Here is a 25,155-nt window from a genome sequence, read left to right on the forward strand (position 1 = left end):
TGTGCTATTAGGTGTAACTGAAATTTTAAGTTTATTTTTGAGACAAACTAGATTAAAAGATCCAGCAAGATGTTAGGTTATTAGCCCCAAGATTAAAGATTCTGTCTTTGGAGGAAATTTGGGTATTTTGCAGACTGAACATGTGAATTCTTGTTGTGTTTTGCAGTCTGTCCTCTAGAAGATTTTCTGTTTTGGAGAGGAATAATACTGACATTTGTATTTTCTCTAACCAGAGATATCAAGGCAGGAAACATCCTGCTGACAGAGCCAGGACAGGTGAAACTTGCTGACTTTGGATCTGCTTCCATAGCATCTCCTGCCAACTCATTTGTGGGGACGCCATATTGGTAAGCCAAGTGTTCTGAGCAGTTCTGGCGTGGTGAAGTGAAAAGGTTGTTTACTGGACATTTCATATATTTGGACTTTATTGGAGCTAGCTTTGTAATCCTCTAGCTGTGGTAGTGGTAGAACGTACTCTGCAGAAGAGATGATATGGAAGTTAGGTTCCCACTTTGAGAAATCGTGATTCCTTGTATTTGTGGTGTGCAAAAGGTAATAAAGATATTTTGCAGTTCTCCTTGCCCTGACTTTAAGTGGTGGGGGTGGAATATAATCATCTGTAATGGATTTTAATCATTCCCCATGTGGCTTTAGCAGTTCATATGTTCTTACCACTTCCGACTGTTGGAATAACTGAAGTGGTTTTTCTTCCATAGGAAAGGCCAGGTTCATTGAGCAAAACCCTTTGCAGATCCCTTGTACGCTTTTGATCTCTTACACCGAATCTGTAGTGTTCACACAACCACATGCTAGAATTATTTCACCAGAGTTGGCCAGGCAGCTAAACTGTTGGAAATGTGGGAGGGCATGATGGTGGTGATGCTCATAAGTGGAGAGCTGGGCAGGACACACCGTGCAGTCTCCCCACAGGGTTGCACTAGTGTGGGTGCCCAGTTGAGTGGCATTCTAAGCTCCATCCACGTACCAGCTGGCCCTTGTTCCCAGTGTCCCACGTTCATGCCTGATACCTTGGGGAACTATGTGGTGTCGGTGGTTGAAATCACTGAAACATTCTGTTTCATTGAAATGCTGCTGGTGATAACGTGTTCTATCACACAGAATTTTATGAGCACTGATTTCCTATTTTAGGATGGCCCCAGAAGTGATTTTAGCCATGGATGAAGGGCAGTATGATGGCAAAGTAGATGTTTGGTCTCTTGGAATTACCTGTATTGAGTTAGGTAAGTTGTTTTCTTCGAAAAAACATTATAAAATGGAGTTATTTAATACTTGGAACTTATTCAGTTGAATTACAGTGTGCTTACCTCCTTGTCTGGGTGTTTTTGGGGCTTGAATTTTAGAGAAAAGAACCACATATGCTTTACAGAATTCAGGACCGAGTCTCCAATTTAAAATAAGTTGGGGCAGTGTTTCCATTACCCAAAGGAAAAAGAGCTAGACAAACAAAGAAAATAGCTAAGCTGTATCACTAAGGGTGTTCGCATTCTGTGGGAAAGGCTTTTGAACTGAAAAACAGTCTGCTTGCTGAACAGGTTTAGGAACGGACCATTGAAAGTAGCAATGTGAAAACAGTTAGTGGTGTAAATTGATGTTATTTCCATGAAATTTTAGGATGTGTTAATGAGTCCTGCAATAATAGGACATTTGGTTTAAGTGAACAGATTCAAAGCAATATTCAATGCGTTTTGTCACTTGCAAATAGATTTGGCTAGGAAATACCTTTTACTTAAAGTGGAGCACCGATTTAAATGGACTATGTTAGTGTGGCATTCTATTTAAATTTAATGTGGGATATTATCTTGGAACAAAAATACACTCAGGGAAGCACAGTGCTCAGTGCTTCTCAGCCTGTAGGATCCGCTCCCTGGGAGCACTTAGCTGGGAGCTGCTGAGATGTGGGGCTGCCTCCTGCCCTGGTCCCAGGGGCTGTCCTTGCAGCCCTGTCACATCGTGTTGCTCATACTCCAAAGACCTCAACAGAGGAGCAGCCTGGCTGGGCAGCAGGAGCTCTCAGGAACACACTAATCCATGTGAACTGCACAGTTTAGCTAAAAATGCTGTCTGACATTCCCAACTGTCAACTTCGTTCTCTTCCAGGACATGAAATAGATTCTTTTTTCAGAGCAGAGATTATTTTTTTGTTGTTGTTGCCAATATAAAGCAAGTTCAAGGGGTGTGACTGTCATGACAGAGTGCTGCTCCTAGTGGACCAAGGAGATTTGGCTGCGTGCAGTGCTCCAGGAATGCACTTAGCTCATGGCCACCACACCCCCGGGTGCCGTACTGCACGCTGCATTTTTGCAGTATGAAGCGTTGGGCTCTGTGCTCTGCTGCTGGCTTGTGGAGGTGAGCCTAGGTCAGGGAGGTAGAGAGTTACAGGCTGGGTTGGTGTGTGTGTCTCAGTTGTACTGCTTTGAAATAAAGAGTGAAAAGGAGGCAGGAAAATGAGGCCTCTAGTAATCTTCTCAAAGTATTGCTCCGTCTCAGGAATAGCCCTCACTGAGGGCTTGGTTTCACTGTTTCCTAAAGATTTATACTCATTTTAAGAGGAGAAAAGACAGGGGGAACAGACAGTTAAAGTTAACAATAATGAGTTTGATCCTGAGTAGAGGCTGGCAGTTATCTAACAGCCTGGGGAAGGCCAGCTGCTGAGCCCCAACTCCTCAATTTATCATTTGCCAGGGATTTGTAGGGCCTAGTCTGTTCTCTGACAGCAATGAGTTAACTGGGATCTCTGGTACATAGCTTACTGCTACTATTTGGCTCAAAAAACAGAATAATAATAATAATTAAAAAAAAAAAAAGCCCCCCCCTTTTTTGTTTTTCTTTTTGTTTTATTCCTTTTTTAATTTTTTTCCCAGGAAGGAAAGTTTTCTGTTGCGTTTTCACTGGTGTAGGAATGTCCTCATGGCCTGAGCAGCTTCTCTGGAATGTTTATAGTGAGGCTGAGCTTTATAGGTTTACCCTATAAACATTCGGATGGAGCTTCAATTTTGTTGTTACAGTGAGATCATCTCCTTCCTCATTAAGCTTTCATGCTGTGTCAGTCTATAAGAGTAATACAAGCTTGAAAGAGAGAAGAGCCAAAGAGAATGCAACTCTCAAAATAGTATAAGGAGTTAGCCTGCTACTGACTTCCTGCCCGGTGCTTAGTCAGTTCAGTGTGATCTGATGGCTGTTGTAACCAGATTTTCTTCATCACTACTACTGTGATGTCCTGATAGAATGAAAAACTTGTTAGCTTTTTAAGCAGCTGTAGTGTTTTGGCTTTAGATAATAACAATAATAATAAAACAGAGTGGGTGACACCAAACCAAGAATGTTAATGGCTGAGTGCTGAGTATAGATCTCACTGTTAACTTACTCCTATTTTAGAACATTGAAATGAGTCAGAGAACTCCACTATGAGAAATCACGTAATTTAGAAACTTGAGAGGACAAGGCATCTGATCTTCAGAGCTCTTTCATCTTCTGCAGCAGGGAGACCAATGGCACAGGCCGTGCGCCAGCGTATCTGTCTGATTGCAGGGTTGGGCTGCTGTTCAGGCAGCAGTGGTTCGGCCGATGTGGTTTTCCTGTTAAAGGGATGTAAACTAAAAAATGTAAAGGAGCAAAAAGCACGTGGCTGTGTCCCTACATAAAAATGATTTTCTTTTTTGTCTAGCGGAAAGGAAGCCTCCTTTGTTTAATATGAACGCAATGAGTGCCTTATATCACATAGCGCAGAATGAATCCCCTACACTACAGTCTAATGAATGGTGAGTATTGCTGAGGGAGGAATGTTGTAGGGAAGTGCTGTAAATGGAGTGCTTTGTCATGCTGGGTTCCTGAAATGGCTGGATTCCTATGGGGAAGATGTGAGCCGGAAGGTTCTCATTAGGTTCACTGTGCACCCTATGTACAGAATGGACCAGTTACTAAATATGCATTTGAGACTGTAGAATGCAGTGGGAATGGGACGAGCTGCTGGAAGAATGCAGGATCCTGTAATACGTTCAGTTCATGGGCCAGTAAACTTCTGAAGCTCAGAGGCTGGCCAGAAATGTGGTTTTCTGTGTTTTGTTTTTGTGTGTTTTTTTTTTTTTTATCACAAACCACACTGTCAGTTCCTAACTCGTTTTGTTGAAGTTTTGCTCTGTGAGATGAGGACACTGCCTGTGTGTGGCAGGTGTCTGTTGCACCAACTTCAGAAGATCGAATCACAGTAGCAATCCCAGCATCAGCAACTCTGTTTTGAAACAGCAGAGTAAACTTATCTGAAGGGTTAAAAACTTCCTACGGGTGCTTTTCTGAGCTGTGCCCCATAATACATTGTACCAGATTTTTTAGAATTCTTTTTCTACTTCAGAGGTTTTCTGGTGAGGCTCTATCACACCCTGGTGCTTGGCAAAACATTCAGCTCATTTTATGCATTTTTCTGACAAAAAAAAACCAACAAGAATTTAATTTACTGAAAAATGGAAGTAGCAAAAGCCCACATTACGTGGTGGGGAGGGAAAGAAAGAATACCTGTACAGGGCAGGGGCTGTGCTAGGCCCTGAAGAGTCGGTGCAGCATGGGATTTGCCAGGGATGCTGCTCACATAGAAATAAGTGGGTGTCTGTTTGTGCACAGCACTCTCGTAGCTCTTGAATTGCCCCAGGTTTATACAGTCCTAAGCCAAAGCAGTCTGTGGCTGCAGAGGTGGCAGGGATGCCCTGCTGGTAGCTGTGGGTGCTGTTGGGGATGTCAGAGGGCGCTGTACGGAGCGATGGCTGTCTGTGGTTCCTCCCTGCTCCTCCTCACAGCACCCAGATGTGAACGTCTCGATGCTGGGCAGTTCACTCAGGTGGATGTTTTTCCCCTTTCTGTGCCACAGGTCTGACTATTTCCGAAACTTCGTAGATTCTTGCCTCCAGAAGATTCCTCAAGACAGGCCTACGTCAGAGGAGCTTCTCAAGGTGGGCTTGCATGTCCTCTTTGTTTTCCACGTGATATTAACAAGGAGCCGTGCTCTGTGATGTTCTTCTGTCCCTAGATTATGTTTACCAATGCTCTGCTTCCAGCTTTCCTGTTTCTTTGCAGCATCTGGGGCAGTTCCCCAGGTGATTCTCCATGCCAGCCCTGTTCTCTGCATAAAAGAGTGCTCTGACAAGTGGCACTGGACGACCACCAGCTTGTCAGGGGTGTCAGTTTCTTAAGCTCAGTCTATCCTTCTTGTGATTATAATTAATCCTGACAGAACTGCCATGCGTTAGTTAACAAATACCTTTCTTTACTCCCCTCTTTATTCCATGCTATATATACCTCTCAAGGCTTTTTATCCTCTCCCATCTCCTGTGTGCTTTACACGTAGAAATCTGCTGTTCTAATAGTTACCTCTGGGGCAAGGGGGCATAGGAAAGGTTTCTTTCCCTCGGCATCTGCAGATTTTCTCCTGCTTTATTTCTTTGCTTTTCTTTTTCCTTCATTTATCCTCCTGTACATTGAAGATACTTCGTTTTCCTTGCTCTTGTCTAGGAGCAGTTGGTGTGTTGCAAAAAGCTGAGATGTTCCCTAAGTGAATGCAGCTCACATGGAACTTTGGTGTTCCAGCTGCTTTCTTCTGGGTGTGACTTGGATGGATTTCCCTAAGGGGCATCAGGTGGCATTCTGAATTTTGCTAGCTTGTTCTCCTCACAGTGCTCATGACATTGTTTTGGGGCTTTTTTATTCCAGCCATGTTTCTGCTCAACAGCTATGTTTCCAAAATTTTGCATTGACTGACAATGGATGCTATTTTTGAAGGTTTGATCATCACCTTTTTGCATGTTTTTTACTTAAATGGTTCTGAGGACTTTTGCCTCTTTAAAAACGGTGAATTCTGAAAGAAAAGTGCAATTACCCAAGAAAGGGTTGGTGTGGGAGTATAGTCCTGCCATTTCAGAGTTCTGCAGATTGGTTTTATTTTGAGCAGTGCACTGCAATTAAAGAGAACATTGATGGAAATTAAACGTTTGTGAATGTATTCCTTCCACATCTATAGCCTGAAACAGCTGCATGCCACTTTAGAGGGACAGGTAGGAAGTGTGACATGTTGGAAATGGTGATACAGTCCTCCGAAGGAACAAAATGAAACTAGTGGTGGTGTTATAATAGTGACTCGGTGCTTGCACAGCATATTTCATCTGGAGACTGGAAAAGCTGCATCTGACACACATAGAGGAGAATTGTTTCAGCTGTTGGCAAAATGTAGCTACCTTTGCAGTGAAATGCACGTAGGTTCACAGCCTATTTTGTGACTCACAGCTGCGTGCTGAATATTCAATTATCTGGCTTTACTAAACCAGGAATGGAGTTTTATGCTGAGAGCTAGCTGATATGTTATTGACCATGTGGTTAAAGATATTAACCATCTCAGACTTGTAGTGTTTTTACATTATTTGCTGTTCATCCTCCACTGCGGACAGTGTTTTTGGAGATAATGTCTTGAAATAGACCAACACCCAAATAAGTCTGATTTTTAAATAGAGCTTGTTTTCACAGTATGTGAAATACCCTTTTTGTTTGTTAGCTTGCTGCTTGGTTTTTTTCCACATTGCTATTTTTTAGTGGTTGTCTCCCATCAGAAAACAGTAATTCTGAAATCTGTCTGGACTATGAAGTCTAAATGTAGTGCCAGTGTAAGTTGTGAGGGCATTCTCCTCCTGTGCAGAAAAGAGAACTAGCAAACCCAACTGGAGTTCATAATGGTTGCATCCTCTGAGCACTGGGAGGTCACTCACCTATTTGTCTGTTCTGCAGCACATGTTTGTTCTTCGGGAGCGGCCTGAAACAGTGTTAATAGACTTGATTCAGAGAACAAAGGATGCAGTGAGAGAACTGGACAACCTGCAGTACCGTAAAATGAAGAAGCTCCTCTTCCAGGAGGCACATAATGGCCCTGCAGTTGAAACACAGGAGGAGGAAGAGGTGAGAGAAAATGTGGATGTCATCACTGCACCAAAGAAAGATGATGTCATGTAAATAACCATAACTCAGATATTGCTGAAACGAATGGAGGCTGTTTACACACCTGGCTATAAACTCTGCCTTCCTGTCTGTGCTTGGAGTGAAGCCTCCCTCAGGGCACACACAAGGACAGGCACAAGATGCCTGGTACTGGCAAGATGCTGTGCTGTTTGCCCATGCGTCAACAGCTGACTTCCAGTTGTGCAAACCTTCCCTTGTTTTGGCTGTGAGCACGAGGCTTTTAGTAAGCTTTTGTGTGCACCCAGGGAATGCTCTTCTGACCCTTAAGACAGAAATTTGTACTTGCTTTAAAAAAAATGCATGGGAGTTCATTTTTTGTCTTCCTTTGGGTGGCATGCTGCAGTCACCATGTGGAAACTCAGACTGAATGACAGAGTCCAGTTCTATCACCCACAGAAGGGAACTATGTGATGGGTCCCCAGCTGAACGCGTGCTGAGATGATGCAGGTGTCAGAGCAGCTTCTGGTGACACGCTGGGGCTGATTCGTGATGGAGTTCAGCTTGTTAACAGGCTTGCAGTTGAAAAGAATCTGACATCAGCCAGTTAATCTTGACAAGGGTGATTCTTTCTCTCCTCAGCATCCCGCAAGAGAAATGCTTCATGACAATGCCTGGAGGGTGGGAACTGCCATGGCGTGGCAGGTAGATGCCTATATAAAGGAATTGAGTGAACATATAATCTAGTAATGGCCACTGATGGAGCTGTAAGGGATTTGGGTTTTCTTGATTTGTGTGGTTTTTGGTGTTGTTTTTTTTTTTAATTTTTTTTTTTTTAATAATTCCTTTCTGGCAGGAACAAGATCATGGTGTGGGCAGGACAGGAACAGTGAACAGTGTCGGAAGTAATCAGTCCATTCCTAGTATGTCTATCAGTGCCAGTAGCCAAAGCAGTAGTGTTAACAGTCTTCCAGATGCCTCGGATGATAAGAGCGAGCTGGATATGATGGAGGGGGACCACACGGTGATGTCAAATAGCTCTGTCATTCACTTAAAGCCGGTAAGCATTGGATTTTTGGCTGGATAACTTGGAGAATACAAAAAGGGAGTGGGCTTGGTTGGTTCAGTGATTAAAAAGTAATTGATTGCTTCCCGTGCTAAATCATTATTTGCAGCTCCTAATATTGTGTCCCAAATAGATTAAGTTGCATTGGAAACTTTGGAAAGTTGCTATAAAAATCATTTCTTTCTTTTGATTCTGTAACAATTATTTTACTAATCAAATCGTTTTCAAAACTGCTTCATTGTGAGGACAAATAAGATTATTTAGTGTATGCCCTGCTTCTAAGGACAAAAGGTTGCAAGGGTTTCTCCTCCTAGTTACTGAATTCTTAAATCCCAGACTTGGTGCTTGAAATCTGTTCCTGAAGCACCCAGCTTCCCAGTGCATGCATTTGGTTAATGAGCAAAGATGCACAAAGAAGGCAATGCAGCTCTGTGGCCGTGGCAAGCTGTGAAGTCACTTTGTCTGCCTTAGCTCTGCGTGCAGGAGGATGAAATGCAGCTCCCCTGCACACAGGTTATCGTTCATTTTCTCAGCCCAGTACCGTTTCCCTAGCTAATGATAGGTGTGGTTGGAGTGTTTTGTTCTTTACCTAGATATGCAACAAAGATGCAGGTATTTCCTTGGGGAGTTAATTAGTATATCATATCTAACTCCTAATCGCGCCGTGATGAATGACAAAGGAAGAATGTGGAGTACACCGTGACAAATTTTAAGATTTGTTTTGAGGTATTTCTGTAGTGGGTGTAATGAAAATCATCCTCTGTCTTTCAGGGTTGCAGAGATGTTGTTTTTGTCTCTCTGACTTGATATAATCTACTTGATAGCTTTTATGTTTTCTTGTACCGAACTATTTTATTTGGTTTTCTGTTTTCCATTTATTTTTCTCATTTACAGTAGTAATTAGTAATTTTCCTCCCAGTAATAAAATTGCACAACAAAATCTCCAAGTTGAAGACCCGAGATCACAGCTCCCGTTGCAGCACATTCCTCTGTCCATCCTAACAAATGTGAAACGGATCTGCTTTTTGTTTTTTGTTTTTTTGCTTTAAATGCCTTTTGAACCAGACCAAAATAAAGTTCCTCAGTAACTGGAATTCTCATTCTGTCTTGTTAATATTTGCTGATCAGGAGGAAGAAAACTACAGAGAGGAATCGGATCCTCGAACGAGGGCGTCAGAGCCGCAGTCCCCTCCGCAGGTGTCCCGCCACAAGTCTCACTATCGCAATCGAGAGCACTTTGCTACTATACGCACAGCGTCGCTGGTACGTCACGGTCTGCACCTGGAGGAGGTTGTGCAGGAAGGGATGGCTTCCAGCACGACTCTGTGCTACTGCTGAGGGCTTTTAGGGGTTCATCTGAATGTGGGCTGTGTTCGCTGACTGAGGCGTTATCACTGAATTGGTAGAATGCGGGCTGGTAAAAGCTTAAACGTGGCACCTGGGCAAATGTGATTGGGGTGTAGTGGATATTTACAAGCTGGTAGGCTTAGAATGCAGGAAGCAGTTTGTAATAGTAAACTGGCTTTTAGTTTCTTACGTGTATTGTGTATATTTGTGTCTGTATGTGTACATGCACACTCATATTATAGTGGGCTTAAGAGATGTTATCTAGTACTAGCTTTATAGCAGCTATATACTTTTCCTGCTGGAGCCCATGTGTGCTTATCTTGTGCTGCAGAACTGTTTTTAGTCTGCTCCGCTGCCATTGGGATCTGTGGTCTTTACAAAAAAAAAAAAAAACCCAGCAACTCACATCTCTTCACTGAATAGTTTTCTTTCGTGGTCAGAAGACTGCTGGAAATCAGGGGGAGAAGCACTAACTTCCTTTGCCCCAATGTGGTTATCTTCCTAGGTGACAAGGCAAATGCAGGAACATGAACAAGACTCTGAACTCCGAGAGCAGATGTCTGGCTATAAACGTATGAGACGGCAACACCAGAAGCAGCTGATGGCATTAGAGAATAAACTGAAGGCAGAGATGGACGAGCATCGCCTCAGGTTGGACAAAGATCTTGAAACTCAGCGTAACAATTTTGCTGCAGAAATGGAAAAGCTAATTAAAAAGCACCAAGCAGCCATGGAAAAAGAGGTAGGAGATTACAGATTAGCAGACTAGTCTGTGTTTGTTAATTACGTTGAATTGTCCACTTCACCTCACTGATGAACAGATGACATTGTAGTCTCTTACATGTCTGTTTTCAGGATCCAAGCAAATTGCTAATTAGAGAAAGGCTAATACATCACCTCCTTACACTAAGGGGTTTATGTAACTAGAGGAAAGGTATGTCCTTCATCGCAGTGCGTTGTACTAAATGCTAGTATGCTGACCCCAGGAAAAATGCTGTGAGGGTTTTCCTTTCTTTTGCCTTGTACGTGCTGTCAGTTACTGACTGCCATCAAGTGTTACGGAGACAGATGAGCCTGCAGAGAAATGTTCCAGCTATGCTTAAAGGCTCACTGTCTGGTTGCTTATGGATATGGGGATTTTTATGCTTTTAAATAATTGATAATGAAATGGTGCTGCCTATGCAGGTTATTATTGATTACTTGTTCATCTCAGGTCTCTTGGTGGAGGGCTAAGGATATAGTTGGTCATAAGGTGTTGACTATGTTAGGTCAGAACAGCTGAACAATAGGGTTGAGAAAATGAAGCACTGAAAAAGGACTCCTGCTGATGTATTGAGGGGGGGATGGGGTGGAATGGGAAGAGTTTGAGGGCAGGCTCCTGAGACTCGTGCTTATTTCAGAGGTCGTGGTGAGTATTGTGGTTGCTGTATCACGAGTTCCAGGTCTCGGGGATAAAATGGAGCATGAACTTTAACTGATCAGGCCTCGAAAACTGATCTGCTTCTGGATTTGCTGTAGGCTAAAGTGATGGCCAATGAAGAAAAAAAGTTTCAACAGCATATTCAGGCCCAACAGAAGAAAGAACTGAACAGTTTCCTGGAGTCTCAGAAGAGAGAATACAAACTCCGTAAGGAGCAGCTGAAAGAGGTATCTCATCTGTAATGAGGAATGTGAACCAATAGAACAGTGTATAATACACTGCAGGAGTGGTGAATGTTCAGAAATGACTTAAAAAAAAAACCAAACCAGCAGAGCAGTGAAGGCGACCTATAGATTATTTTTAAGGGAAAATATCTGCAAATACACTTACTAATTTTAATGGTGAAAGCAGGCTAATAGTTCAGCAATCCCTGCATCGTAGTGAAAGCCATGACCTCTGAGAAAAGCAGAGAAGTGGTAGAATCAAAGTTCCTGGTTCTTTTTATGGCGTGGATGAAAGCGTAAGCACTATAAATAATTTCTTGAAAGGACCATGAGTGCTCAACCATCAGTTGTGTGACGCAGCACTGGAACTTCTTCCAAAGGGGAATATTCCCAAACATAGACATTTCCTGGGAGGAAAAGGCCAATGAACAGCAGAGCTAAGAAAGGTCTAACAGAAGATGTAGTAGCTTGAGCTTAGAACAGAATCTTTTTCTAGATAGGCAGTAGATCACTATTCAGCAAAACCTGCATACAGGAATTATGTCTCTTACTTAAGCTGAAGTGTTTTGCAACATGTCAGTCTTGTATGCAGTCCAAGCAAGCAGATTGTTTTATGAAACATGCCTTAAGCCATAGATTGAGTTTAAAATGCAAAAAATAAAAAGAGAATTAAAAAAACAAGCTATGAATTGTCTCCAGGTATTCCCTTAGATATGTGATATGAAGCTCAGATTGCTCCTAAGATGAGGAAACCATGTGGAAAGGCTTTGTCTGAAGCGTAGTTGTTCAAGGCCAGGGAGCTCAACGCGACTATTCCACAATTAATTACCTTACCCTTATCAGGAGCTGAATGAAAACCAGAGCACTCCAAAGAAGGAGAAGCAGGAGTGGCTCTCCAAGCAGAAGGAGAACATCCAGCATTTCCAGGCAGAGGAAGAAGCCAACTTGCTGAGGCGTCAGCGGCAGTACCTGGAGCTGGAGTGTCGCCGCTTCAAGAGACGGATGCTCCTGGGCCGCCACAACCTGGAGCAGGACCTGGTTCGAGAGGTGAGAGAGCAGGCAGAGACAGGACCTGGAACCATCTGCATAGAGCGTATCTCACAGAGTACCTGCCGTCCAGCTTCAATCTCACTGAGGAGTCAATTACCAAATCAGAATTTTTTGAGTAAAGTAATGGCTGGGTATTTTTTTACAGTAATTTAAACGTTCCAATTAGTGTCCCATTTCATGAGAACTGTTAGATCCAAAAGGTCAACAGATGCAATCATTAGTTCTTTCCAAAAAATGCTTACTGTGAATCCACCTAGAAAAGTGAAATGAGAAAGGAATATGACTGGGTGGCAGGGTTTCCTCCCCCTTATCAGGTGGAGGGCTGTGTGCTCTGTCCTCGTGTGCCTCAGAAAAGGCGAAATGCCCGTGTGAGCAAAGTAACATCACGTTCTGAGTGTGAATCCAAGAAAAATAGGAAGAGTCTGGTAATCCCCTCTGTTGCCCTTCAGGAGTTAAACAAAAGGCAGACCCAGAAGGACCTGGAGCACGCCATGCTGCTGCGTCAGCACGAGTCCATGCAGGAGCTGGAGTTCCGCCATCTCAGCACCATCCAGAAGATGCGCTGTGAGCTGATCCGGCTGCAGCACCAGACCGAGCTCACCAACCAGCTGGAGTACAACAAGCGCCGGGAGCGGGAGCTGAGGCGTAAGCACGTCATGGAGGTGCGGCAGCAGCCCAAGAGCCTGAAGGTACTGCGTGGTGTGGGAGCGGCACGGACGGCTGCGTGCGGTGGCGAGCGGCACGTCGCAGCCCCGGTCTCGTTTGCAGTGTGTGTAGGTCCGGGGGATTTTGAAGATGGTTAGTTGGAGGAGATTCTGTGCCAGTACCTGTGTTCTGCGGCCGGTATGTTAGCGGGTGTGGGGAAGTGAGAAGGGCAGCAGCCAACTGCAGTGTCCTCAGGGAGCTCCTAGTGCTCACCTTCGCTATGGTGTGCCTTCGTGGGTTTCTTGCCTGGCTCTTGGAGCTGCAGTGGTTGGCCGGAACCACAGGACCTCTGTCACTGAGATTCTTACTGTTTTCGTTGTGAGCTTCATCTAAAGAAGTACAGTGGTTTATTCTGAAGCGTCTAAGAATGAAGTATAAAGTTTTTGCACAGCTGGAGATGAGGCGAGCCTTTCTCCCCCCAGTGCTGAGCTGTGCCAGTAACAAAATGAGCGTATGGCATACTGAGCATGGGACCTCTTTGTTGTTCTAGATCTTCCTGCTTCATATTTCACATCTGACTTAACCTGCAGTTGGTGCAAACTGTCTTATTGCAGAGGAAAAAAAAAACCCTTGAAAATAGAACTTCAGCAAGAAAAAAGTGTGATTTGCCAATATTAGAATAATATTAAATAGTGAAAACCTGGCTTGTGAGTACAAGGCACCATCTGATCACTGTTGAGAATCTCCAAGGATATAGTGTATAAATAGCTGATGACTTCACAGCGAAGCTGTGCTGCACTCTGAGCTGAATAAAACTGAAGCAGCTGCATTAGGTTGATCCTTCTGAGATTAGCATGAATGAGTCCTGCCTCCTCCCCAAGGTGATGTGGTGCAAACACGAGTGGGCAGCATGGCTGTGTTGGCTCCCTGCTGGCAGCAGGGCCAGCAGAACCACAGCTCTCTCCAGGCTGCAGAGCTGCCCTCTGCCTTCTACAGAGCATCCAACCCTGTCCTTTATCCAGCAAGGACAGGGCTCTGGCATTTTGGCAGGAAGCATGGAAAGCTTGTGCTGTGCCATGCATGGCTGTTCTGCGATTAGCAGAGGATTTCAGGCTTGAGCTCTCAATCCAACACCGTGTGTAGAACTGCACAGAATTCACCCTTCAGTAGAAACTGCCCTGCTATTATTCTGAGCATTTTTAATTGTGATGAAAACCCCCTCTTGCTGATGTTTCACAACACCCGGTCAAAATGATCTTGTCAGAAGGCTGCCTGGAAATCTTACCCCTCCCTTCTGTTTCCTGTTGTTGAAGCCTTTGGGTTGGAAGGCTGTAAACAGCCTGGTGGTGTCCAAGTGAAAACTCACAGAGAATGTGGGGACAAAACAGAGTGCTGATGTTTGCTGTGATCCTTGGTGGGAACGTGTAAACACCTGCAGATGCTTCCTTGAGGAGCAGGGAGAGAGCACTTTAAAGGCCTTCAGAAGGGGAATAATTCACTGTGAACTTAGGGTAGAAGGGCTGTTTTCCTCTCCATTATCTAAGTTTTGTTTGAATGAAGTCTGTCTCTGTTCTGTTTTCTGCATCAGTTTGTCAAGATGGGCTTGCTGGTTAATACAGTAAAACCTGTTGATGTCTGAATTGGGCTGGATGTGTTTGGTCCCAATGGATCTTTCTACACAGCTACAGGTGCTGCGTTTATCCCCTGCACTGCTGAGCCCTGAGCGAGTTCCAGGAGCAGTCAGTGCAGGGGCTGACTGGGAACATAAACATACGTAATGCTGCCTCAGATCCCAGAGCTCCTCCAATTTATTCAGGGACAGAAATCTGCTCCTGTGCTCTGTTCCTGCTCCACGTGTGCCAGGATTTGACTGTGGTGTGAGTGGACCAGGCTGTGTACTGACTGTGCTGATGTGGTTGGCTTGATTTGTTTGTTTTTGTGCTTTGTTTTATTTGTCTTACCATGGGGAATGTGACTCTCAGTCAGTTAACTACCACCATTCATCACTCCTGAATTTATTTTGGTGTAGTTTGAAGTATCCCTGCCAGTCGTCCTGGAGGGAACTCCGTCCTTTTCAGGGCCTCAATGCATTTGGCAGATGCTGTCCCTTTCAGGCTGCTCTGTAGGCTGGTAAGGCAGGTGAAAGAAAGACAGAAAGATCACATAGCTAAGTCAGGTCCAGATACTTCGTTCTAGATTGGTGTCTCTCAGCTCCGTGTGCAATAACAAAATCATATCTGCGCAGTACTGAGGTGAAGCAAGTGCAACAGGAAAACTCAGCCTCTGTTGGGACTGGGAAGTTGTTTGCTAGACTAGCACCACATCAGTGCTGGTGGTGGCACGTATCTTCAGGAGCTGAATCTTTCCCAGACATTTTGAGTATCTTTATGAAAACAGGATCCTTGATATCAAGAGTTAGAGCACATCCAATCTTCATCAAACTTCCAATGGAAAAAGCATTTCTCTTTTTCCCTGTCCCTTCCCATGCACCAGATCTGCTTCTTTTCATGACATCAAGTGCCATTCATATATATACGTGCCATATAAGCACAGTCACGTGTAAGTATGGCTTTTGGTGCTAATTAGTATTAGTCCTATCCCTCAAGAATTTTTCTTGAAAAGCAACAGCCAGGACTGGATCCAGTCCAGTGACAAATGTGAGGCTCTTTGTGCGGAGACAGCTGTATTTAGGCTGGAGCTTTGTTAGAAAAGTGTCTCTATTGTAATTGTTTTGCACAGTGGCAGTGTCAAAGCAGCTGCAGCAGTAGTCATTGCCTCTTGTATATTTTGCTTCCCTCCTTGCACTGTAGATGTTATTATACATTTGTGGATTCTTGAACTCATATCCTTAATGTAATCCTAAATATCCATTTGAATGGATATTTCTCCCATTTGAAACATGCTGTTTTTTTCTTTGTTTGTGTCCCCTCCATCTTTCCAGTCAAAAGAACTACAGATAAAGAAGCAGTTTCAGGATACATGCAAGATCCAAACCAGGCAGTACAAAGCACTGAGAAACCATCTGCTGGAGACCACGCCAAAGAGTGAACATAAAGCTGTCCTCAAACGGCTCAAGGAGGAGCAGACCCGGAAGCTGGCTATCCTGGCTGAGCAGTACGATCACAGCATTAATGAAATGCTCTCTACACAAGCTGTGAGTCGCCTCCGAGGGACCCAGGGTTCCTCAGCCAAAGAGGGATGTTTGCATTTTAAGCAGTCTGTATCCTGACAGCAGGCTATCTGCTTCCTTGCTACACACGCCGTACCCAGCACAATCGTTCCTCTGTATTTAAAATCCGCATTCAAATACAGAGGAAAGAGGTATTATTCCCATCAGGCAGGTTGAAGCTGAGGCTTTCGTTGGAAGGATGCAAAGTGGTGCATCTGTGTGGCTGAAAGACTGCTTTTGCATGAAGTCTGACAGCATGAATGTCCCCGTTAGAGCATCATAAAATAATATGCCACTTGCTATTTCAAGTCATTTAGGTTTTGATTTATCAGTGATACCAACCAAAGCATGTCCCACTGGTGGAAAATGCTCAGTGAGTCATGGAGGAGCTCAGAGGTTTGACTGTACATCTGACATCATGTTAAAAGTGCTCTGAAAGTTCTGTCAGCCCTTCTTCAAGGAATGACCATGTGAGCAATGCTTTGAGTCCTTGGTACAACTGAATGTGCAGTTTTCTTTGCACTTCATGCATATCGTGTCCTGCTTATCACTCTGCACAGATTTGACACTGACACAGCAGGGTAGCTGGCCTAATTTATGTGAGGGAAGTTAAAAGTTCAGTGTTAAACCGCTTTTAGATTTATGTCATTTTTCTACCCTACGTCCTGCATTGGCAGGAATGCAAACTTAAGTCTCCTGCACACAGGAAATTGGTTAATCCAGCTGAACAGAGCAAGAGACCTTTTCTTTGCCTCTAGGAAAGAGGAGAGCTGTGAACATTAGCACCTACAGCAGCAGTCTGTTCTCTGCAGTACGGATCGTGGTTCCTGAGGCACCACTGCTCATCAGCATCACTTGCGTCAGCACTGTGGGCTCACTGTCACCAGCCTTTGTCACTATAGGTTCTCTGTTTGGTGAAACTAAGTACAATAGAGACCAATTGTATTGCTAAGAAAACAAAAGTCCCGTCCCATTCTCTCCCTCTCCCTGCAGTCCTCCCCCAGAGTATCATGAGTGGTTACCCCATAGTGAAACGTCTCTATTGTCTGCCTTTCCCAGCTGCGTTTGGACGAAGCACAGGAAGCAGAGTGCCAGGTTTTGAAGATGCAGCTGCAGCAAGAATTGGAGCTGCTGAATGCATATCAGAGTAAAATCAAGATGCAGGCAGAAGCCCAGCATGACCGGGAGCTGCGTGATCTTGAACAGAGGGTTTCCCTCCGTCGGGCCCTCCTTGAGCAGAAGGTAAAACGGGCACGCGAGCATCCTTAGCACACACTCTCATCTTTCAGCACTGTACCTATCAAAAGACGGATAAATTGCTTTTGCCTTGCTGTGTAGATAAATACACAAATCATTTGGATATTTGCCTCTCTGGGATAATGGCTCAGTGACACAGACTGAATTTTCTGCCAGCTTAGCCATCCTCTGTGAGCAGATTTTGGCTTTCTAGCTGGGGTAGAGCTGCTTGAAGCATGCCAGAGCCAGAGGGAGCTGTGCCCCCCTGGGCAGAAGGGAAAGCAAATGGTTCTTTCTGTCTCTGAGCTGCAAATCGACATCTTCACTTCATAAGAGGACAGACATAATGACCTGAAGTGAAAACGTTGCTTTTGTTACTAGCAGTAGGAATCTGGGGAGAAAAAAATGCAGGGCAAAGTTAAAATGTACTGGATGGACTTGTGACTTGAGACCCTATGTTTTCTGGTAATGTGATTTTTTTTAATTTTTTTTTACTTCAGTTCTGCTCTGCTCCGTTTGTCGGTGTGGAGACCAAACTGCAATTTCCCCATGAAATGCCACGTTATAGAAAGGCTGCTGTCAGCAGCACTGCCCTAGGCAAATGGCCGTAGCCCAGACTCACAAGCATGAGTGACCTCCTGCTCCCTAGACTTCAGCTTGAGTTGGCTATTGCATGTGTTGAGGGGCTCCTTGTTGAAGCATGATTTTCTATGTAGTGCCAGATGCATGAGGTTTGTAGAAATGCATGCTCAAACCAGAGGAAGGGTAACACAGCAGTCAGTGGAAGGAAATACGCAGTCAGCCTTCCTGCTGCTAATTTTCCCCCTTTTTATTTGCTGAGGGTGCCAGCCATCACCATTCACACAGCAGCTCTCAGCTTTGATGCTGATCGGCGATTATTAAATTACAGCAATTACTCCGTGGCCTGGAGGTTCTTTGCACTTAAATCCTCCCAGAGGCCAACAGATGGATGCTTGGCTGGTAGGAGCCCCTGTTGGAATAAAGCTGCTCCACCTCATGGTCAGCAGAGGAACATCTCCAAGAAGGCAGCACTGTGCTTTGGTCTCCTGCAAGTAGCTGAATCTCTGAAGGAGTCTGAATTGTACAAGTAGGGTTCCTATGTGGCACCTGCATGTGAGGTGACTGTCTTTGAATCCCATCACTAGTTCTGCTCCTGTCCCAGCCCTGCTTCTATGTATGTATGTGGGCTGGGTGTGCGTTGCCCTCTGGTGGTATGAGCTGAAGGGAGCTCTGGAAGAAGTGTGCTACTGCAAGCCAAGCTCCTCGTGTGCAGGATTGGCACTGTGCATGGTGTTATACTGAAAGCTGAACCCAAGAAACTCACATCAACCTATGGCAATGTTCTGCAAGTCTCTCAGGATAGATGAAGATCAAAGTCTGTCCACAAAAGGCCTGTGTAAATTGAATGGCATCAGTAATAGTGATGGGAGGCTTTGCAATACTACAGTGTAGAGGAGATCAGGAAGCAATAGCAACAAGGTCTAGTGTATTTTTTTCTTTTTTTGTCACCTGTGTACCTTAGAGTAGTGAAAAACTGGATGGCTCTTCAATTTTCATAGGTGGGAAGCCTTTATTTAGCCATATGTGCAATGCTAATGCATTGATGCTGATACAGTCATGGACCAGTGGTGAGATGGTTGCTGGAATCAGAGCCACTTAGTGGCAGCTCGAGGGAAGACACCTGGGTGCAAATGTGGATGCATCTTCTTTTTGTATGGGTATCCTTTCCAGGGAAGGGTATTCTGACTTCATAAGAGTTTGGAGTTGCTAGTGCTCTGGTGCAGGTTGCTCAGGGATGTCACCTGGTATTTGTGTGCCTGTGCTAACTGAAGCTGTCTGGCAGGCAGAGCAAGGACACATATGTGCACAGGATGAACGTCTGACTTTGTGTGCACAAGCACATACACAGCCTGTGGCAAAGTCAGTCCCTGATGTTCAACAATAAACCAGATTCCAGAAGTTATGTTGTGCATAGGATTCAGCTTCCTTCTCAGCACAGTGCTCTTTATTTTTGATGGTGCCCATCACCATGGTAACTCAGCGGAGCATTCACGTCTGTCCTGGGCTCAGGAGGGAGTAACCAGCCCCTTCCATGCACAGTTTTTAAGTGCCAGTGTCTGGGGCTGTGTACAGGTTACACCCTGGTGCTGTGTTGTTTGTATTGCAGCATTGAGTGTGTCCCAAGAGGGTCTTTAAAAGACTGTAGATTTACTCATTTCCTTTGCGTGTGCCTCCAACACCTCATCCTCAGAGTCCTGCGTCCTGAGGTCGTTTCTAAGTGATGTCATTTTCATGCAGGGTGTCAGGCATGCCTGTCTGTGCAGCTCGGTTGCACAAAGTCCTGTTCATTTTGCTGGCACAAAGGCTGAGAGCTAGTGCAGCCAGACATGCTGGAGAGCTGCAGTTCAGAAAGAGAAGGGGATTCCACTCAGATAAATTGCAGCATTTTACAGAGCTGACATTAGAGAAGGCAGCTTCTTCCTCTTCTGCCATTTGCAGGCGCACTGAGTGCTGCATGGCGTTCAGCAAGAGTAAGCCAGGCTGCTCTGCAGAGACCCAGCAGCAAGAAACAGGCAGTGGGTAAGGCTGCTTCTGAGAGCCTGAAATTGCTTAGGAGATGACTCACAAGGGAGCAGATTGTTTCCTAAATTCCAGATGAAATCACTTTGCATATTCCCTGACTAAGGCAAGAGGGTGCTTACCAGTACAGCTCTCTGCTGACAGCAGATGCTAGGGAGCTGTGCTGGAAGTCTTGGCTACTGCTTTTTTTCCCCTTCTGGACTTTTTCACTGAGGCCAAATGTTGCTTTTTCAGTGCTGGCAAGAAGATAATGAAGCGATTCTTTGCTTTTCCACCTGATTGCAAAGATTTCAATAAGAAAGGCTTCCATCCCTGTCTGATGGGTGTCAGGAGGCCGTGGCTCCGTGTTACCAGCACTCAGAGAGCTGATCCCAGTGCCCCTACCAAAGCACTGTTGGAAACTGATTTGGAACAGTGTTGCAGGGAAGAAATTGGAGTTGCCAGCGTGCGTATCATCTAGCTGATGATCTGCCACACGCCGCAAACATCACTGCCTGCTTTCTTCAGCCGCACACACTGCAGAAGGTAGCAGAGTAACACGGCCAATTTAGGAAATGGATAGATAACAGGTGGTAAACAAGAGCTAAGAAAATCTGACCAATGAACATTGGAGAGGAAAGTGAATGTGGGCTAATACGTTGGCTCCTGGAGAAAAGAGCAAATGTCATCACCAGATTCAGCTACAAGCAGTGGGGGTCACATGAAGCAGTGTTGGCAGGTATTTGTCTCTGTAGGTACTGCGCCTGGCTGTATTTAAAGGTGTTTTCTGAGTAGGTTTCTATGAAAGCTGTAGGCTTCAGGTTGTTAGTATCACTGCAGACTTGGGGCTTGCATCCCTGAAAAGCTCTGTATTCACATGGGAACAGGGAGCAATGCACTCCAGCTAGTGTTAGCTGTGCTCTGCCATGCACAGGTCCGTGGGGCTTATCCTTCTGCATTCGGAGCAGTTTGTTGCTGGACACCTGAGCTGGATCCTATCTCCCGTAGAAATACGGGGAGAAGATTTGTCATCAGCTTGGTGTTCAGAGTCCTTCAAAAACTTGAGTCCATGCCCACGAAGGAGCCCCGTTGCTACAGACTCTCTTCTTTTTTTCTTCCCAGATTGAGGAGGAGATGCTGGCGTTGCAGAACGAGCGTACCGAACGGATACGAAGCCTGCTGGAGCGTCAAGCTCGCGAGATCGAAGCCTTTGACTCAGAAAGCATGAGGCTAGGTTTTAGTAACATGGTTCTTTCTAATCTCTCCCCCGAGGCGTTCAGCCACAGCTACCCGGGAGCTTCTGGCTGGTCCCACAATCCTACTGGGGGTGCAGGACCTCACTGGGGTCATCCCATGGGTGGCCCACCGCAAGCTTGGGGCCATCCAATGCAAGGTGGACCCCAGCCATGGGGTCACCCCTCGGGGCCCATGCAGGGGGTACCTCGAGGTAGTGCGATAGGGGTCCGCAACAGCCCCCAGGCTCTGAGGCGGACAGCTTCCGGGGGACGGACGGAACAGGGCATGAGCAGGAGCACAAGTGTTACTTCACAAATATCCAATGGTTCACACATGTCTTATACATAACTTAAACAATAACTGAGGGTGGCAATTCCACTGGAGCTGTCTGCCAACAGAAACTGCCTACAGACACCAGCCCAGCAGCCTCCTCAGTGCGGTGCTGACGTGTGGAAGCTGGGTGCACATGGAATATTGTATTCATTTTGTAAAGCATTACGTTTTGTGTTTACTAACTGGGATGTCATAGTATTTGGCTGCAGGGTCTGGGGGGGGTGGCTTTTTATTGTTGGTTTTTTGTTTTGTTTTGTTGGTTGGTTGGTTTTGTTTCCGTTTTACTTTTTGGAGGGGTCTCGGGAGGGCACCTGAGAAATATATGCAATTAGTCAGAAGAGTTGGCTGGTGGTCATCACGCTGACGGGACAGAAGGGCCTCAGGCTGCCCACGTCACACCATCTGTAGGAAGTCTGAGGGAGAATGGAGACCTCCTCCCATGTCCATAAATTTCGAACTGCCACCCTGCAAAAGCCAGGCAAGCTGCCTTTTAAACCAACATCCAGGGGAGGAACAGCTGGATCTTCTGTTCCGTTTTTATTTGTCATTAAAGTGGAAACATTTCTAGGGGATTGCCTCTGCTGGGAGGCAATGAATTGTCAAAGACTTGTAGGTGAGGAAGAAGGGTCAGAAGAGAGGCCAGGAGACACCGGGGCTCAGCAGGGCCCTTCTACCCAAGTGCCAGCTCCGTGCTGTGTCAGAAGTGGAGTTCTCTCAGGAGGCACTGGTCAGCTCCCTGAGAGCTCTGTAGGTAAACCTGTTTGGAGGGAACAGGCTAGAAATGTTCAGAGTTGTGTTCCTGCTTTAGCACTCCCTGACTGTGCTGCTGGTGGCTCAGGCGAGGTCGGGCAGAGGAGCGTAAGTAATGCACTTGTACAGCTAATACTGTGACATCTCATCTTAGCTAAGCATCAGAGTAATTCTTGGAGCCCAGCGTAGTCCTTTTTGCTCCATTCGGAAATGTTAGATTTTCAGCCAATCAGTCTCAAATGCCAGAGGTGTTTTGAAGGATGCCATAGTCACAAAATGCCATTGATCGGGTTTTTCATTGTTACACTACATCCACCCATTTATTACCTTTTTGGCTTGTTGCAATTTCCTGTTTACATGTAGAGTGTAGCCAACTGTTTAAATGTTTAGTTGCCACAGTGTACCAGGAGGAGCTGAGCCAATGACTCTTCCCAGCTGATGACCAGCCCACATCACCACTGTAGATCTTGCTGCATGTGAGGCTCCTTTTTATTATTTTTGTCGCTGCAATACTTTACAACTCTTACAGTCCCTTGAGATGCTGTGATCGTTTGGCAGCATATCACGCCGTGCAAGAAGGCACTACTTCCAGAGGCTCCTTGGAGCTGCTGTACTACTGAAAGGAAGCAAGGGAGGTCGTGGAATCAATTCAGTGATTAAAGGTCAGGGAGTCCAATTAAGCGAGGGACTTTGTGGCATAGTGTCATCCCTTAGTGCTGGGAACTGGAGATGCTGCCGTGCTCTCGTGTCAGTGCCCGGGCAGGCTGGGGCAGCCAGCGCTGTGGGGTTAGGAGGAGTGCAGGTTTGGCTCGAGGCAAAGCTTTCTGTCTTGGGGACTGACTAGCCAGGGTTCTCTGTAAATGTTTTTCCTTGCACACTAATCATCTTGAAGAAAACACTAGCTGCTAACTCTAGGATTTGCCTTTAATATGTTTATAGGGCTCAAAAGCAAGGTTTTCCGAATGTGTTTGTCCACGTGACATATTTATATAGTAAATACTCTAGTGTCTCGCTGCTGTTCAGTACTCTCAACAGGGCAGCGTCCTTTCGTTAGCTAAATGAACATCCACTCCCAACCCCTGACACTCTGCCAGTGTCCAGTGAATCCCACTGGGACCTTGAGCATCTTGACGTAGCATATCACTCGAGTGAAATATGGAAACTACCAAAAGTCGTTTGGGCAGCGCCCTGGCGAGGAGCCCCGCGGTCCCAACAGCTCGTGGGAGCTTGGGGCGAGGCGGTGGTCCCCAGGAGGTCACTGGTTGCCCCCGAGGACAGCAGTGACCGTGAATTGTGCTATCCCTTTCCTCTGCTACGTTTTTATGTGGAATTGGATGTTTTGGGGTCACTCTTTCGCATTGCAATGCTGATTAAAAATGAAGTGGAACAGGTTTAGGAAAGGTACCCGGGTTAAGAAAGTAAGGAAGAGCAAAAAGGAAAAAAAAAAAACCAAAACAAAAAGAATGAAAAGGCCAACCCCCCCCCCCCCCCCCCCCCAAAAAAAAAAACATATTGGCATTTACCACGTGAGTGTGGAGTGTGTGTCCAGAGCATGGTGCTAACACGAGGGCGTGAAGTTCAGCTCCTCTTTCGCCAGCAGCAGCAGTGGCAGTGGGGCAGGCTGTGCCTCCACGGGTTCCTTTTGCTTCTGTTACACTTTGAATTTGGTCGAATCTCTGGCTTAAACTGAGCTACTTCCACAGAATTCTCTCAACCCATCTCTTCGTGTAATGTCGAGCATGACTGAATGCTGAATCCAAATGATGGCTATCCCGTATTGGCTTTTTTTTTTTTTTGTATTCAAAAAGAAATGTGTAGTAACCATTTTTACATGTATATCATGTGCAGACCTGGACTATTCCAACAAGTTAATATTTTAATTAAAATAGTTTGCAAAAACTGATTCAGATCAACTGGTCTAAATGTGTGTGTCCCTGTGTGTGCCTGGGGGATCGAGGCTGCCCTAAAACACCTGAGCTGGAGGGAAAGCAGCGCTGTGCAGCATGGCCAGAGGGGCTCAGGGTGTGCTCTGGAGGTGCATGAGGTGTGTGAACAGTGCTGAAGTTCCGTTAGAGAGACGCAAACAATTTCTGAATCAGTTTGCAAACTCTTGTTTCAAAACGTAAGGTCGATGGTTGCAGATTGCTCTCGTGCCCCAACCTCGGCTTGTGGAATGCTGTGCCTTGTAGGAGCTGCTCCAGTGCCTCGGCAAAGTTCTGCTGCATCTTTTGTGCATGTGTTTAACACTGGGGGACTGCTGCGTGCACTGCTTTGTGGATGTTGTCGCAGTATTCTCGAGGCAGCAGCTTGACACCTGGGATCTGTTGTTTGGTGGTGGTTCTCTTTTCCCCTTTGCGAAGACCCGAAGTTCTGATGTAGTTTAGCTCAGAGATGGGAAACCAAACAAAAACGAAAGCAGAGGAGCCAGTGTTTTCACCTCTTGCCCCAGTTGGAAATGTTTTGGGGTTTTATTGAGCTGGAATCAGTACCAGGCTCCCAGGGAGGCAGCAGCCCCCTGTCCCATCCCCAGCTCCCGCGCTCCTCCCTGGGGTGCAGCTCTGAAATGGTGCTGCTCCATTTCTCCTGCACCCCATCCTCCCGGCCCATGGGCTTCAGGGGGTGTCCAAGAAATCCATGTGGTACGATGCCAGGCTTCCCACAGCCACTCCCTGCAGCCATCCCTTGCCTGGCTGGGGACAGGCTGGCACTGCTCTGCACCCCTCAGTGCTTCAGAAGAGCCCTGTGCCCTGCACAGCGTGCACCCTGCTAGGACCTGGAACAATGCTGTTATGGTCCCCAGGGGAAGGGCCTGTTGCACTGCCAGCCACCCTGCCCCGCTCACCCTCTTCGTGTGCCATTTCTTGAGAGGCAATAAATTGTATTGTACCACTGTCTACCATTACTCTGTTCAATACGCACATCTCCGGATATATATATATGTGGTATCTCCTTTGTATATATTTCTATACTCTGTGTGTGGGTGTGCACGCACCCACGTCCCGCTGTGCAGTTCTGCCAGGGCACTTCAGTTCTGCTGCTCTGCAGCACTCCCTCCACTCGGGGCTCCCCCAGGACGAGGGCACAACGTGCTGGGGCTGAGCACAGCCAGGAGCCCTTCCTTAACCGTGCCCTGTTCATCATCCCTTTCTTT

The 25,155-nt window shown here is 45.8% G+C and overlaps 1 protein-coding gene across 2 annotated transcripts in view; it reads left to right on the forward strand.

Annotated features, from left to right (window-relative positions):
* Positions 1 to 23,365, forward strand: part of TAOK1 (TAO kinase 1) — a 55,302-nt gene extending 31,937 nt beyond the window's left edge. For both annotated transcript variants that reach the window (XM_065731954.1, XM_065731955.1), the window contains exons 7-20: positions 234 to 347; positions 1,150 to 1,241; positions 3,686 to 3,779; positions 4,880 to 4,961; positions 6,784 to 6,951; positions 7,805 to 8,008; positions 9,143 to 9,277; positions 9,867 to 10,103; positions 10,880 to 11,008; positions 11,849 to 12,052; positions 12,505 to 12,744; positions 15,642 to 15,854; positions 16,929 to 17,111; positions 20,808 to 23,365. In XM_065731954.1, coding sequence (XP_065588026.1) covers positions 234 to 347; positions 1,150 to 1,241; positions 3,686 to 3,779; positions 4,880 to 4,961; positions 6,784 to 6,951; positions 7,805 to 8,008; positions 9,143 to 9,277; positions 9,867 to 10,103; positions 10,880 to 11,008; positions 11,849 to 12,052; positions 12,505 to 12,744; positions 15,642 to 15,854; positions 16,929 to 17,111; positions 20,808 to 21,269 — 2,557 coding nt within the window. In that variant the 3' untranslated portion in view covers positions 21,270 to 23,365. The remainder of the gene's footprint in view (positions 1 to 233; positions 348 to 1,149; positions 1,242 to 3,685; positions 3,780 to 4,879; positions 4,962 to 6,783; positions 6,952 to 7,804; positions 8,009 to 9,142; positions 9,278 to 9,866; positions 10,104 to 10,879; positions 11,009 to 11,848; positions 12,053 to 12,504; positions 12,745 to 15,641; positions 15,855 to 16,928; positions 17,112 to 20,807) is intronic.
* The last annotated feature ends 1,790 nt before the right edge of the window (positions 23,366 to 25,155 follow it).

Source organism: Cyrtonyx montezumae, unplaced genomic scaffold (assembly GCF_038088225.1).
Source record: "Cyrtonyx montezumae isolate F1298 unplaced genomic scaffold, pur_monq_1.0 scaffold_15, whole genome shotgun sequence".
In the NCBI taxonomy this organism is placed as follows: Eukaryota; Metazoa; Chordata; class Aves; order Galliformes; family Odontophoridae; genus Cyrtonyx; species Cyrtonyx montezumae.